Source organism: Mytilus edulis, chromosome 5 (genome assembly GCF_963676685.1).
Source record: "Mytilus edulis chromosome 5, xbMytEdul2.2, whole genome shotgun sequence".
NCBI classification, from domain to species: Eukaryota; Metazoa; Mollusca; class Bivalvia; order Mytilida; family Mytilidae; genus Mytilus; species Mytilus edulis.
This window is the reverse complement of record NC_092348.1, coordinates 73,342,599-73,357,002: the sequence shown is the minus strand read 5'-3', so window position 1 is coordinate 73,357,002 and position 14,404 is coordinate 73,342,599. Positions and strand designations below refer to the sequence as shown.

Genomic DNA, 14,404 nt, shown 5'->3' with positions numbered 1-14,404 from the left:
GAATACACAATTACACGCGGTAAACGTTCATAAATAATCGGGTTATTGTGACAATGTACAATAGCACTCGTACTTTGTGGAACTTCCAAAAAAATACATAAAAAGTTATCCTTAAGATAGAATCATAATCGATCTCCATGGTCGCCACTACCACTCGCGAGTCATCGTAGTGCAGCAAATTATAACGACTAGATAATTCGGTTTAGTATTGTTGAGTGCAAACCATATTCATAACCAAAAATTTAAAATTTCACCAATTGTTTGTCCCCATATTTTTATCGCCTTTATAAACCAATGATTTATCATTTGTTATTCGACATTTTTACTTTCTCTTATCTCACTACTGTAACATACAGGAACAAATATTGTATACTTCAGACTAAATCATTAAAACTTTGATGTAAATTCGATATTTCTAATACTTTGATATATCACAAATCATATACTTGTATGATTGTCTATCTCTTGGTGAGAGTCTTACAAATCGATAATAGGGATTAACTGTGTATACTAAGAGACATGAAAAGCAACAATTCAAAGATAGCGTCATGGCTTGCTACTTGTGGTTATTTGTTAAGTAAGAAACCTGTATTTACATACATATCCGGCGTAATCACAACAAATGTTTGTTCTGTGTCTAAGGAAAACTTTTTTTCGGAATACTATGTATTTACTTCAAATATAAGAAATAACTAGATAGTATAAGTATGTATTAAATCTAAAACTCTAAATGAATAGACTTGTTTTTAAATTCTCAAACTGCCGATTGGAATTCTTTAATCAGCATGCATCTTTATTCTGAAGATAGCATGCCATGTGTGGTTTCTCAACCTGACTTTTAATTAGCTGGGTTTAATTATTTGGTAAATATGCGAAAAAAAGGTTATTCCCGAATTTCCTTCCTGTAATTCAGTTCAACACAATGTAACGACTTTCGTCACGAATGTCATGTAAGCAACATTTGACCTACCGAAAGATAGTTCCAAAAGGTAAGACTAACCGAACAGCAACCGAACTAAAACAAAATTAAAAAACATCAAATAACAACCCATTACAACGCTCTTGTGAAAAAAATTCATGCACAATGTTCTCTTATAAAAAGACATGGCTAAATACAAACAAAATAAGTCCAATTATAACCGGTATAAAACAATTGGACATCACGAAAAAGGTATAACAAAATTACAGAACTCAAAGGCAAATTCAAAACAGTGAAGTTCATAAAAAACTGACAGAAAAGAATTGGTTCTTCTTTCAACATTCATAATTGCTACATTTATAACATGCACTTTAAAGGTTAGCCATGGCCCATGCACAATTTGAATATATTAATCCAATTCACATAGCCATAACTTACTGGATCTTAGCAATAAGCAGTTTTTGTATGGAGTCATTTTGATAGCGCGCGAAGAAAATAATGTTATGATTAAATATTCCAACATATACAAACATAAAACTTCCCTTCGTCTTTTCCGCCACTGTGATAACACTGAATGAAACTTATAACCGAATTAGTGCTTTCCATGAACAATACGACTGGTTACATGCGAGATTCGGGATTTGCTTACCCAATTCGTCACAACTCGGCCGATTGCGTACCTTTATCTCACATTCGTCACAACTCGGTCGATTCCGTACCTTCATTTAACGGACAGGAGAATAGCGGATTCACCCGAGAATTACCGATTGTTGCTTGTCCTTCCGAAGCACCAGAGATCAACACCAACTTTTGACTTTGCCTAGTCTTGTTTTATGTAGCAATTGAAAGATTGAATAAGAGAAAGAACAGTGTTGATCCGATTGATGAAAATAAGAATGGTTTTAAAACAGCGAAGGCCGGGTCGGTCATACTTGATTCCTTATTTTTCTACGGAACCTACGTTTCAATCTTTCTTATATTTCTCAGTTATTTTTTCTATGTGCTTCTTTAAGCACCGTTTTAAGCTATTCCTATTCAAGCGATGCTGTATTTCGTTTATCATTTGTCGCGATAACGTCTTCGCTTATTTCTTATGTGTTGGTTTCATCATTTTCTTTTTGTTTTGATGTGTCACACCTGCTGCTTATAACTAAATAAATAACATTTATTACTATGCAGAACGGCTACCATGGAGAAAATGAACAAAATGGTGAGCCATAATAATATTACAATAAATCGAGAATTTAAATTTTTCCAGTTTTGATCCTTCATATTTCACAGATGACAATTTGGCAACCTCTCAACTCCTCAATCGGCAATTCTCTGGTGTATCCGCTACTCTCGATAGATGAAGGTACGGAGTTAGCCCAGTTCACGGCCGACAATCGGCTAACCGAGTGATTGGTCGGTTGATCTATATTGAGTATGCGGCTATATGGGCGATTTGTCTGTTAATCGGGTTGGTTATACGTCTGTTAAGAGTAAAACGCTTAATTTAATGTTAAACTCTATTAAATATACATATTTTTGGCATGTTATAAGAACCAAATCATAAAAAGAAAAGTGTCTGACAAAATAATATCTACCATAGAACATTTTGCACTTGTAAAAACATTTCTTAGTCTGCGCAGTTTTCAGTAAAACTAAAAGGCGTCGCACAAGTATGTAGTATTTATGCTTATACGCATAGCAATTTTTTTAATAAAAGGCGAAACAAACAAATTAAGATATCATTTAAAGGACAAAAAATAGTACTGTGGTTCTAAAAAGTAAATTGACATTAGTAAATATGTCATAATTGTAAAATAACGTGAATAATACCACGTTTTAGTGAAAATTATGGGAATAAAGTCTGTTAATGGGTTGGACAATTGAAATTGTGTCAGTTAAGAGTTATTTAGCCACGACAATAATTTTGCTACCTTTATATTTTCCCCTTGAAAAATTTAAGAATGAGATGTTCCTGAGTAAACAAAATAGAACAATACGGTGCCACAGTATCTTAGAAAGAGCATTTTTATTTTGACTTTCTTTGCATTTTATTGAAGGGTGTGTCACTTCAATATAGCGTGATATGGATTGGCCTCTAGAATATGCATAAATTTTTTATTGACGTTTTCAAACAGCCTTAATTTTTGTGTCTGTTCGAAGTAGCACGTTCTCAATTCCGACTGAAAGTGTCTTTCTAATACAACACAGGGTACATATAGCGTGTTCTCGTTCACATATGAACACGATATTTGTCACTGGACGTTAAACCCTAATTCGTCAGCATCTTTCAATTGGTTCTTTTCTTCTATTATTTATTTATATGCTGTTTACAAATCACTCTAAAGAAGTAAACGGAAAGGAGCGAATGCAGCTACATTTGGTTATTTTAAGTTCAATTCATTTCATTCCGTTTAGTTCCTTTCTACATAAGTGCAGAATAGAAACTACAGTTGTCTATGGTGGCCGGTGAAGTCCATTTCGCATTTTCGCCTTTCATATTATATAGGGCGAAAACGCGAAATCGCGAAAAGGCGAAATCGCGAAGTCGAAACGCGAAAATGGCATTAACCTGCCACCATAGTTGTCCGCATGTAAACTTCTAGAATTTGTCACCAATATAAGTACATCGCAATCCGTTACTGTTTCAACAGCCATCGGTGTGTCATGTGTGTATTCTTAAACAAGTATTATTTTTCTCTCGTTTTTAGCAATGTATCACTCTCTACTGTCCTTATATATTATTCTATATTCTGTGTTTCCATCCAGATTCTCGTGTATACCATGAGGGTCCGGATTGGGGGTATTGTTTATTTCTGTATTTTTTAAATTGTTATGTCATTTTTTTATACATTTTATTTATCTTACTCATTATTATTTCTTTGTTTTTCATATTTTGTCATCCCAATATATTTTACTTACTGATGTTTAGTTACATTACGACGTTTATCTCTGATTTATATACTGGTTATCAATGTAGATGACAAATTTGTGTCATTCATGGCAATTAAACAGAATCAACATGATATATGCGATCATTCTTGAATGAAATTAATATTACTTTAATATTACACTTTTTGAAACCATTTTTATCAATTTTCAATTTCATGTGTTGTTTCCGTATATGTTATGTTTCATTGCTCATGTGTTGTTTTCGTATATTTTATCCGCTCGTCTTGAGCCTACTCATTTGATCCGATAACACCCCATATAGCAATAAAATTATACTTTTATTGCCATTCATAACTCTTAACAGACCAATTAACAGACCGGGTTTTATACATCCGACCCATTAACAGACCAGGTTTTAAATAAAGATTGATTTATGTCACCAAAATACAGATTTTCGTGTAGATTTTTCACACAATGATATCAATATGGTTAACAAACATAATGCCTTTCTTGTTTCGATGTTCAAAATATTGAAGCTAGTAAATTTAACCAATGTGTCATTTTGTGTACATTTTATGTGTGTAAAATGTGTATAAATTTATTGATGAGTAACCCGCCTTTTCATTTTATAGATCGTACATCGAAGCTAGAAAAATAATAATTACACCACTGAATTCAGTACATTGAATTGTTTTGTTAGACATGAATACTTTTTATGATGAAAATATATTTAGAAAGTTATACAATGAAACATGATGAAGTTTCAATGATTTTCTCGATAACACCTGATTAACAGACTTTAGCCAACCCGATTAACAGACCAACCGCCGATATAGCCGCATACTCAATATAGATTAACCGACCAATCTCTCGGTTAGCCGAGTGTCGGCCGTGCAGTTGTGACGAATGCGATACTTATGTGTATAGCTGGGAACTGACACAAAAGAAAAGTGTAGAAAAAATATTCTATCACAAAGTTTTTCATAATTTGAAATCAGGATATGTGAAAATAACGCTTCGTTGTAAACTAATATGTTTATCCTAACTTCATTTCAGAAGAATTTTAAACATCACATGCTTCAATTCATGATTATTTATCAATGAAAATATGCATCATGTTAAGATTTCAAAATGTATATAACATTAATGTGCGTTGACTATAGCAGACATTTGCAAATTTTCTAATTTATATGTAAATTTTACAAAAACTATATTTTAATTATGAAAATAACTATAGATAATGCATGTGTATTGTGAACGATTAATAATATTAGTAGTTTATTCAAAAGCAATACAGTTTAAAGAATTTACATGTACAAATATAATAGCGTCAGTGAATAAGTAAATATGTGTTTTACAATTACAAACAGTTTGTATCATTGAATCGTCGGGGGTAAATGACAACAAATAATATAAATAATGAAATATGAGCATTGCATTATGAATAACGAATCTATTTTCTAATATATCTGAAGTATTTCTCTTGTTATTGTGTAACTCTTTTAGTGTATCAACGTTAGGATGGATGATATTTCAGCAGACAGTTCTTATAAGATTATAGGTGTTAAATTGTCTGGTCAATGAGTTTTGTGTACACCTAAGTTGTTAAGTAATTTGGTGAGTCCATTATGTCAGATATATATTAGGAAAATTTCCCGCCATCATGCACTTGTCTTTGAATTCTTTTTGTGTTTTATATTCATTTAATGACAAATGTCGGCATTATCCTTTGATTATTTGTGAAAATTATCTCCGATTTAATAGGAGGGCGCTATAATTATCCGATCGTATGTGTTTGATGAAAGTCGAAAACGCTTCTTGCAATTTCTTAGGCCATTTTGGTCATACTGTTGTGGTGTGACTATACCCTACAGTAAGCACGTCGAAGTTCTCGTTATATATCTTAAGGTTTTTGTATTTTGCTGCATCGTTATGGTTTCCAGATTTATTTATTTTTTCATTTAAACTTCTAATCCCGTTTTACTCGTCTATTAAGTCACTGCAATCGATGTTAACTCTTGGTTGTTTTCACATATTTTCTTCCTAATTGTTTTCCCTTGTCATACCTTATAATGAGCGATGGGAGGTTGTGGTGTCATTTCTTGCATTCTCCAATGTTACTTTGGCATATAATGGTAACTAGAGAGGTTTTTGCTGATGTTCAGCTGATTTCGATTTATTTCACTATATCGAGATCTGATATACATGTACCTTGTTTGATCTATGTCCAACGTAAACAAAATGCGTAGTTTGTAAGATCTAAGATGTTGCTGCATCGTGTTGATTCGTAAAACCATAACCATAAGCATAACCATCTAATATATGAGATGGTGTATGAGGGCCAATGAAACAAATCTCTCGTCTAAGTCGCAATTTGTAAAAGTATTCATATGTAAATTTATGGTGTATTGTAGTATACTAGGTATTCGGTTTTATGGTATGTTTCTTCCAATCCTAACTTATAGGTTGATATCTCGAGAAAAAAAATATAAATGCAATGTTTATTCTCGATGCTCTTTCTTTTCGTCTGTCAAACAGATTACTGCTTTCGTCGTTCGATGTCATATGATTGTTGTAGTAGGATATGTCGATTGGCTGATATGCTACATGTTCAGGACGATAACACATAAAACAATACACACAATCGTTAAGCCCTGTAAAAGAGGCCGTCCGGGAAGAAGGTCGGGGAAATTAGGACTGCCACTGGAAAATGATGCTATATTGAATAGGGACATAAATGTTGCCTTGCTACAATTAACATACGGACATCTCAAATGTCTTACCAGTCCTTACCAATATAGCCAGACTATTTGCTGGGTATTAAAATGAAGATTCAAGTCGGTATAAAGTTTAACAATTTAATAAACGATCCAACAAGTCTTTAGAATATAAACGATGTTACAATATTGAGTCCGGTGTTTACGGTTTAAGAACCTATCCAAAAACTGAATATAAATTATTTCTAAAAAGTATATAAAACAGAATGACAAAGAAATACATGTAATTAGGGATTAAGCAATTATTGTCCATTGTTCAGATAATCTGCTAAAAACTGTCTTTGACACGTAGATACGAAGTCCATTATCGGATTAGTAGAAACATACATTTTAAACCAAAGATAATTGTGTGGGAATATTTGAGCTAAAAATGACAATTGAAAGATATAGTAATTAAAGTCAGAAAGATGATAGTCCAAATAATTAGCATGCTTCTCGTCCGGTCATATTTGCCCCTCTCGTCTAGAATCACGTCCACGGGATTTGAATTTTCATAACTAATATCGTCTTCCACGGAATTGATAGTTACGCCTGTTTTGATGATAATTTCCTGAATTTGTTCGAGTGTTGTTTTTCAATTGTTCTAGTTCATGTTCGTAATTTTTGCAAGTTGCCTTTAAATCAAGTTCACTTTTTCTAACTGCATTGTACATTTCTGAAACATCACTACACTGTAATTTCCAATTTTCTTTTTCTACTTTTATCTCAGTGATATAGTCTGTTATTTTGTCGTGTCCTTTCTCATATCTTTGTACCGTGTTTTCCAGTTCGATTATTTTAGCGTCTCGGTTTTTAATTGTTTTTCGAAGCTTCCGAACGTTTTCTTGTTCTTCTTGCAATTCCATTAATGTAGACGTATGGTTGAAACTTTCGTCTCCCAATTGCGTTTTTAAAGTTTCAATTTGGTCCCTTAGAAAACAATCACTATTGATAGTTGAAATAAAGACAGTATTGCCGGTTTTGTTAAATGGAAGTTCCTGAAGTGTCCGTTTTCGATCAAAATAATCTTGAGGTCTTTTAGAATCTCTTTCCTTTTTCTTAATTGATTTCTTATTGTTACAATTTTCCGTTTGTGTCGAAATTGAAACAGTTTTAAGTTCATTCTTATGAATTTTAACTCGACCAACACGAGTGAGGCATTGTCGAGCAAAATGTCCTGGTTTTTGACATTTGAAGCACTTTGAATTTCTTGCGGCACACAAACTTTTGTTGGTATGTTGCTTTCCACATTTTCCACACATTCTGATAAACTCTCTTCTTTCTGGATTAACTCGATACGGCATATAATTCCACATCCATGCTGGTCTTAAGGAATATCCGTAATAATCCATTGTATTGATATTACTGTCCAAATATAATAATTCTGGGGTAAACTAGTCACTTGTCTGTAATTTGTCCTCGGGGAAATTTCGCTTGGCTGCGGAGGTAACGGAATATTGTGTTGATCTATAAAAGATAACACTCACGAGTCTCTAAACACCATGTATAGCCAGACTATTTGCTGGGTATTAAAATGAAGATTCAAGTCGGTATAAAGTTTAACAATTTAATAAACGATCCAACAAGTCTTTAGAATATAAACGATGTTACAATATTGAGTCCGGTGTTTACGGTTTAAGAACCTATCCAAAAACTGAATATAAATTATTTCTAAAAAGTATATAAAACAGAATGACAAAGAAATACATGTAATTAGGGATTAAGCAATTATTGTCCATTGTTCAGATAATCTGCTAAAAACTGTCTTTGACACGTAGATACGAAGTCCATTATCGGATTAGTAGAAACATACATTTTAAACCAAAGATAATTGTGTGGGAATATTTGAGCTAAAAATGACAATTGAAAGATATAGTAATTAAAGTCAGAAAGATGATAGTCCAAATAATTAGCATGCTTCTCGTCCGGTCATACCAATCTCACAAATTCACAAAGAGTTAATTACGACTATTTGCAAGCTCTAACGACTTCTATGACATAATAACTATTGAAAAATCAATTGTTTGATATTGCAACTTTAATCACTTCGTAAACAACACAATCGAATACGTAACGTTTATGCATTTATTCGTAGAGCTTCTATAAACTCGTAACAATCCCTAAAGCCATCGTTATACGAACAGAACGAAATCGTTAAAAACACGTAAGCCCTCGTAATAATCAGTTAACAATTCATAAAGTAACCGTGACGAATGTTATGTATCACGATTTGTAACGGTAATATATGTATATGTATCAATAAAAGAATAACGAGTCATTTACGTATCCGTACGAGCAGTTTACGAATGGTTTTATGTTGTTGTAAGCAGTTTATGATTGTAACGAGTTATTTACGGGCATATCAATCCGTAGACAATCGTAAAAAAATGTCTGGTATATAAAAAAAATACCTCTCATTTCACGCATCCCGTAGAGTGTCTGAGAGTTTATTATGAAGACGGTATCATACGAAAACGGATGAAAATAAACTCATCATAAATACCAGGATAAAATTTTGTATTTACGCCAGACGTGCTTTTCGTCTTCAAAAGACTCATCAGTGACGCTCGAATCCAAAAAAAAAAGAAAAAAAGAAAAAATATAGTACGAAGTTGAAGAGCATTGATGACCACAATTCCTAAATGTTTTGCCGAATACAGCTAAGGTAAACTATTCCTGAGGTAAAAAAGCCTTAGTATTTCAAAAATTCAAATGTTTTATAAACAGTTAATTTATAAATATGACCATATCAATGATCATTCATGTCAGCACAGAAGTGCTGACTACTGGGCTGGTGATACCCTCGGGGAATTAAAACTCCGTCAGCAGTGGCATCGACCCAGTGGTTGTAAATAAACTCATCAAAGATACCAGGATACAATTATGTACTTACGCCAGACGCGCGTTTCGTCTACAAAAGACTCATCAGTGACGCTCGAATCCAAAAAAGTTAAAAAGCACGGTTTCGCTTTTCACCAGTTTCGTAGCGAATACTAATAAATTGTCAACTTCTGTGTCATTTGGTCTCTTGTCGATAGTTGTCTCATTGATAATCATTTCACATCTTCTTATTTTTATATAAACAAAGCATGGTCTTCCTGAACTGTTCATGACGTTACAGGAATGATTTAATCGATCATCTACAGTCACTCATATTAGAGTATAGGCCTGAATTCATTACTAGTGTTTCATACCAGCAGATTGACATGCATCGCACTGACCGGAAGTTTATTCGTTTAAATATTTGTATATGCTATTTCAGGGCCTTTAATAGTTTGATATGTGGAATGGTATTTGCTCATTGTTGAAGGCCGATGGTTCCCTATAGTTGCTTACTTCTACATCATTTGGCTTGAGGAAAAATTGAAGTATCGGCAATCATACCACATGTTATTATGTTTATAATATTTTATTCGGCTATTTTTACCCGTATGTTTGTTTGGTAAATAAGTCTTAGGTTAATAATATGATGGTCATTTCCTGTTTGATAATCTTATCTTGTAAATAACACATCAATAAACAATGTTATTATATTCAACCAAATAGTGACTTAAAATATATACATATTGTGTCTTTATAGTTTGTAGATCCTTACAAAAATACAAAGTTCTTTATTTTCAAAAGATTTTCTTAAGATTTCTTGTGTTTGATTTTAACCTTAGAGTATAAAAATATACCACAAGCGGAAAACACCTCTGGCTTATATGTTGTAAAAGGAAACACTTATTTTCACTTTAGTTTGTATTGACTTTGGATAATTTTGTTAGACCTAGTCATACCTGTGGTTCATTTTTTGCATTGCTGATATCTATTTTATCTGCTTTTTATTGGGTGTTTGATACAATAAAGGGTAAAATATATAAAAGAAAGCTATAATAGTTTAAGTCTTAATGTAAAAATAATGTTGTTTGGAAATCGAAATGTATATAGTTGCAACACTGCGTAGAGACCCATGGTGAAATGTTTACTGGTTAAAGAACGGAATGTTTCAAATTTATGTATAGCGGGGTTTGTCTTTTTGCTATCATAAAAGAATACAGATCATGAAGGCTTGGCATGTTGTACCAATACCAATAAAATTAAACGCGTGAACATGATGAATTCAACAAAGGAGTAACCTAAAAATGATAAATTTTGTGAGGACCTCATAAAACTGCATTAAAATGACATCTTTTAAAGTACTTACCAAAAAAATGATATTTAAAACAACAAGTAGTATTCGCCCACATTTTGATATACAGTCCATGTTTTTTGGTAAAATGATATGATCTACTGCTTGTCGTAAACAGTGGTAAACAAAAGATAATTGTCTTGGTTTTGCAAATATTGAAAATAATGATTGTCAATGTATCAATACGGGAGATTAAATTTGGGAAAGGTAAATCGATTGTGTAGAGACACTTTGTTTAAAATGAAAGATATATTTATCAAATTTAACACCTGATGTCTTATTGACACAGGAATTCATAATTTCTATATTGTTATGACCTGCAAATTCATTATTCTTATATTGGTAGTACACGGTATCGTGCCCGTCTTGACGATGCAGAAGCCTGGAGTTTCAGTTCTAGGTCGGCTAATAGACTCTAAGGTTATAATTGAACCGATTTCAGAGTAGTAGCAAATGTTAGTTGGTTCAGAATCAGAATAATGTCACTTGGTTGTCTATTAGTTATTTAACATCGCGCTGAAATACGTCCATCATTCATTATTCATCATTCAAAATTCAATAATGAATAACGAAATAGTTTATTATTCAGTATTCATGTTGAGAGCAAATAAAAAGGTAGATCATTTATTATTTACAATCACATCACAATTCACCAATCCAAATCCGAGTTAAACATCCTACAGCTCACGACGTGATGTACCTAATTTGTATTTTCCCTTTTTCGTAGAAAAATGAATAGATTTACAAGTGACTATTCTAAATGTTAAAGGCAGCACGCCAGAACAATTGACTTCGGCTCTTATGATATACTCACAGAACGAAAAGGTAGACGATAAAATAAAATATCCATTCAGTAAATGATTTCGATTTTTCGTGTTATTTTCAATAAAAAAATCATGTTTTTTTCGATTCCTTCTTGATAATTTTATATGAAATTTGCATAGTTGAAGAGGAACTGTTGAATGTGCCTGGTTTATTTGTGGAATATTATTGTTGAATAACTTTTTGATTTTGTAATTGCAAACACTAATAAAACATTTTATGATTATATCTAACCAATAACAGTAAATAAAACCAGGTGCTCCGCAGGGCGCAGCTTTATACGACCGCAGAGGTCGAACCCTGAACAGTTGGGGCAAGTATGGACAAAACATTCAAGCGTGATACAGCTCTGAATTTGGATTGTGATCAAATTTTTGACATTACATTGGTTTTTTTTACACAAATCAAATGTCAAGATTTTACAAATCAATTAAAGATTTCTTCTTCAAACTTTTTAAATCTAAAATTAAATAGTTGACACAGCATAGGTTTCTGACACAGAATGAATGTGGTCTAATGAACTTAAAAGTTTTTTTTTGCTTTTGAGCAATTCACTATGCTGTTGAATATTAATCCTCTAAAAAAAATGTTTGAAGAAATTTTCTTTTTATTTATGAAATCTGAAATGAGAAAAATTTAAACCCCCCCCTTTTTTTTCACATCCCCGTTTCCCTTTTTCCAAAACTGATATCAATTCAAATTTCTAATGGAGTTTGCAACAATAACTACTCTTTTAAATACATCATAAAATATTAAAATGTAAAATAAAGTGCTTGTTATCACTGAATGGTAAAGATTGGTTGGTAGTAAAAGTGAATATACATTGTTTATTGTATAAATAAAGAACCCCAAGGATTCAATTTTTGTTAAAATCAAACTAAGTTTAATTTTGGACCCTTTGGACCTTAATGTAGACCAATTTGAAAACGGGACCAAAAATTAAGAATCTACATACATAGTTAGATTCGGCATATCAAAGAACCCCAATTATTTAATTTTTGATGAAATCACACAAAGTTCAATTTTGGACCCTTTGGGCCCCTTTTCCCAAAACTGTTAGGACCAAAACTCCCAAAATCAAACCCAACCTTCCTTTTATGGTCATAAACCTTGTGTTTAAATTTCATAGATTTCTATTTACTTATACTAAAGTTATGGTACAAAAACCAAAAATAATGCTTATTGGGCCCCTTTTTGGCCCCTAATTCATAAACTATTGTGACCTCAACTCCAAAAATCAATCCCAACCTTCCTTTTGTGGTCATAAACCTTGTGTTAAAATTTCATTGATTTCTATTTACTTATACTTAAGTTATTGTGCGAAAACCAAGAATAATGCTTATTTGGGCCCTTTTTTGGCCCTTAATTCCTAAACTGTTGGAACCAAAACTCCCAAAATCAATCCCAACCTTCCTTTTGTGGTCATAAACCTTGTGTCAAAATTTCATAGATTTCTATTCACTTAAACTAAAGTTATAGTGCGAAAACCAAGAAAATGCTTATTTGGGCCCTTTTTGGCCCCTAATTCCTAAAATGTTGGGACCAAAACTCCAAAAATCAATCCCAACCTTCCTTTTGTGGTCATAAACCTTGTGTTAAAATTTCATTGATTTCTATTCACTTTTACTAAAGTTAGAGTGCGAAAACTAAAAGTATTCGGACGACGACGACGACGACGCCAACGTGATAGCAATATACGACCAAAAAATTAAAATTTTTGCGGTCGTATAAAAAAATCATTATAGAGAACAACACAAATATATGTTGTTTATGTTTTACATATGTACCCCTTTTTACGATATTTTAGTAAGGAACTGATACAGAATGAATTAGAGGTAAATATCAAGATGCCAGTCCTTAAGAGGACCCTTAATCCTATCAAATGTTGGATAAACGAGACTTAAATTTCTTATGTAATATTAATAGTCCAAAGTTATTCGACATTAAATCAACCTGTTGAAAATCTGGCGAATCGAATGCACACCTTTTTTTCATTTCCATATAATTTCGCAATCTTTTTTTTAAATGTTATCTATTGTACATTGAACTCGAATCCCTTCCTTTGTGTAAGATCGTGTCATTAATCCTGGGATACATATTATGTATGTATGTCTCTGATTAATCTGATGTCTGACTGCAGTGTATTATTGGTCATTTGAACTTCGACGTGCTCATGTCATTATGTTGGAGTTTTTTCATCGAGCTTTGCAAGCTTCGTGCTGTTCATAATTTCACAATGCCAATTTGCAATTCCGACGGGGCATGGCTATGTATCAGTAGTACTTCCCACACATCCAAACAGACGTCCAAATTAAGCAAGGGTTTCACTGCCGAAGACCAAGGTGAATATATCCAAGTCACCCTTTGAGTGTGCTAAATATTGTTTACTTTAATCACGATAAAAGTCTTTGTATTCAAAAGAAAACAGATGTTATATAAAGGATTGATTTTTTACAGTTGTCAATGTCCATCAAATGTGTATGTTGTAGCAACTATAACCTTGACCTTAAACCAAATGACCTTCAAAATCAACAAATATAATTAATTAATAAGGATCTTCCTCTCAATATTTTTGTGGCACTAAATCCAAGTATTTACCACTTATAGTTTTGATTCAGTCTATGGAAACCACTTTCCTGAACAAATACTGATATATTTAATTAACTTTAACCTTATTCTTCGACAGTATTCTAATATTTTTAAGGTAGAACAATACAAATTTGTATAACTCCAATTCCCCAGTTTTAAAACGCTGTAACTTTCTTTATAATGCTTGAAAAATTATAAAAGTGGTATTTATGGATAGCTAACAAATTACTCTTTCAAATTAATGTAATATTAGTATTATACAACAAT

At 32.4% G+C, this 14,404-nt stretch overlaps 1 protein-coding gene across 1 annotated transcript in view; it reads right to left on the bottom strand.

The window, feature by feature from the left end:
* The window catches only part of LOC139524431 (tetraspanin-18-like), a 29,501-nt gene extending 18,638 nt beyond the window's left edge, over positions 1-10,863 (bottom strand). The window contains exon 1 of the mRNA XM_071319207.1: positions 10,742-10,863. Coding sequence (XP_071175308.1) covers positions 10,742-10,801 — 60 coding nt within the window. The 5' untranslated portion in view covers positions 10,802-10,863. The remainder of the gene's footprint in view (positions 1-10,741) is intronic.
* Between the last annotated feature and the right edge of the window lie 3,541 nt (positions 10,864-14,404).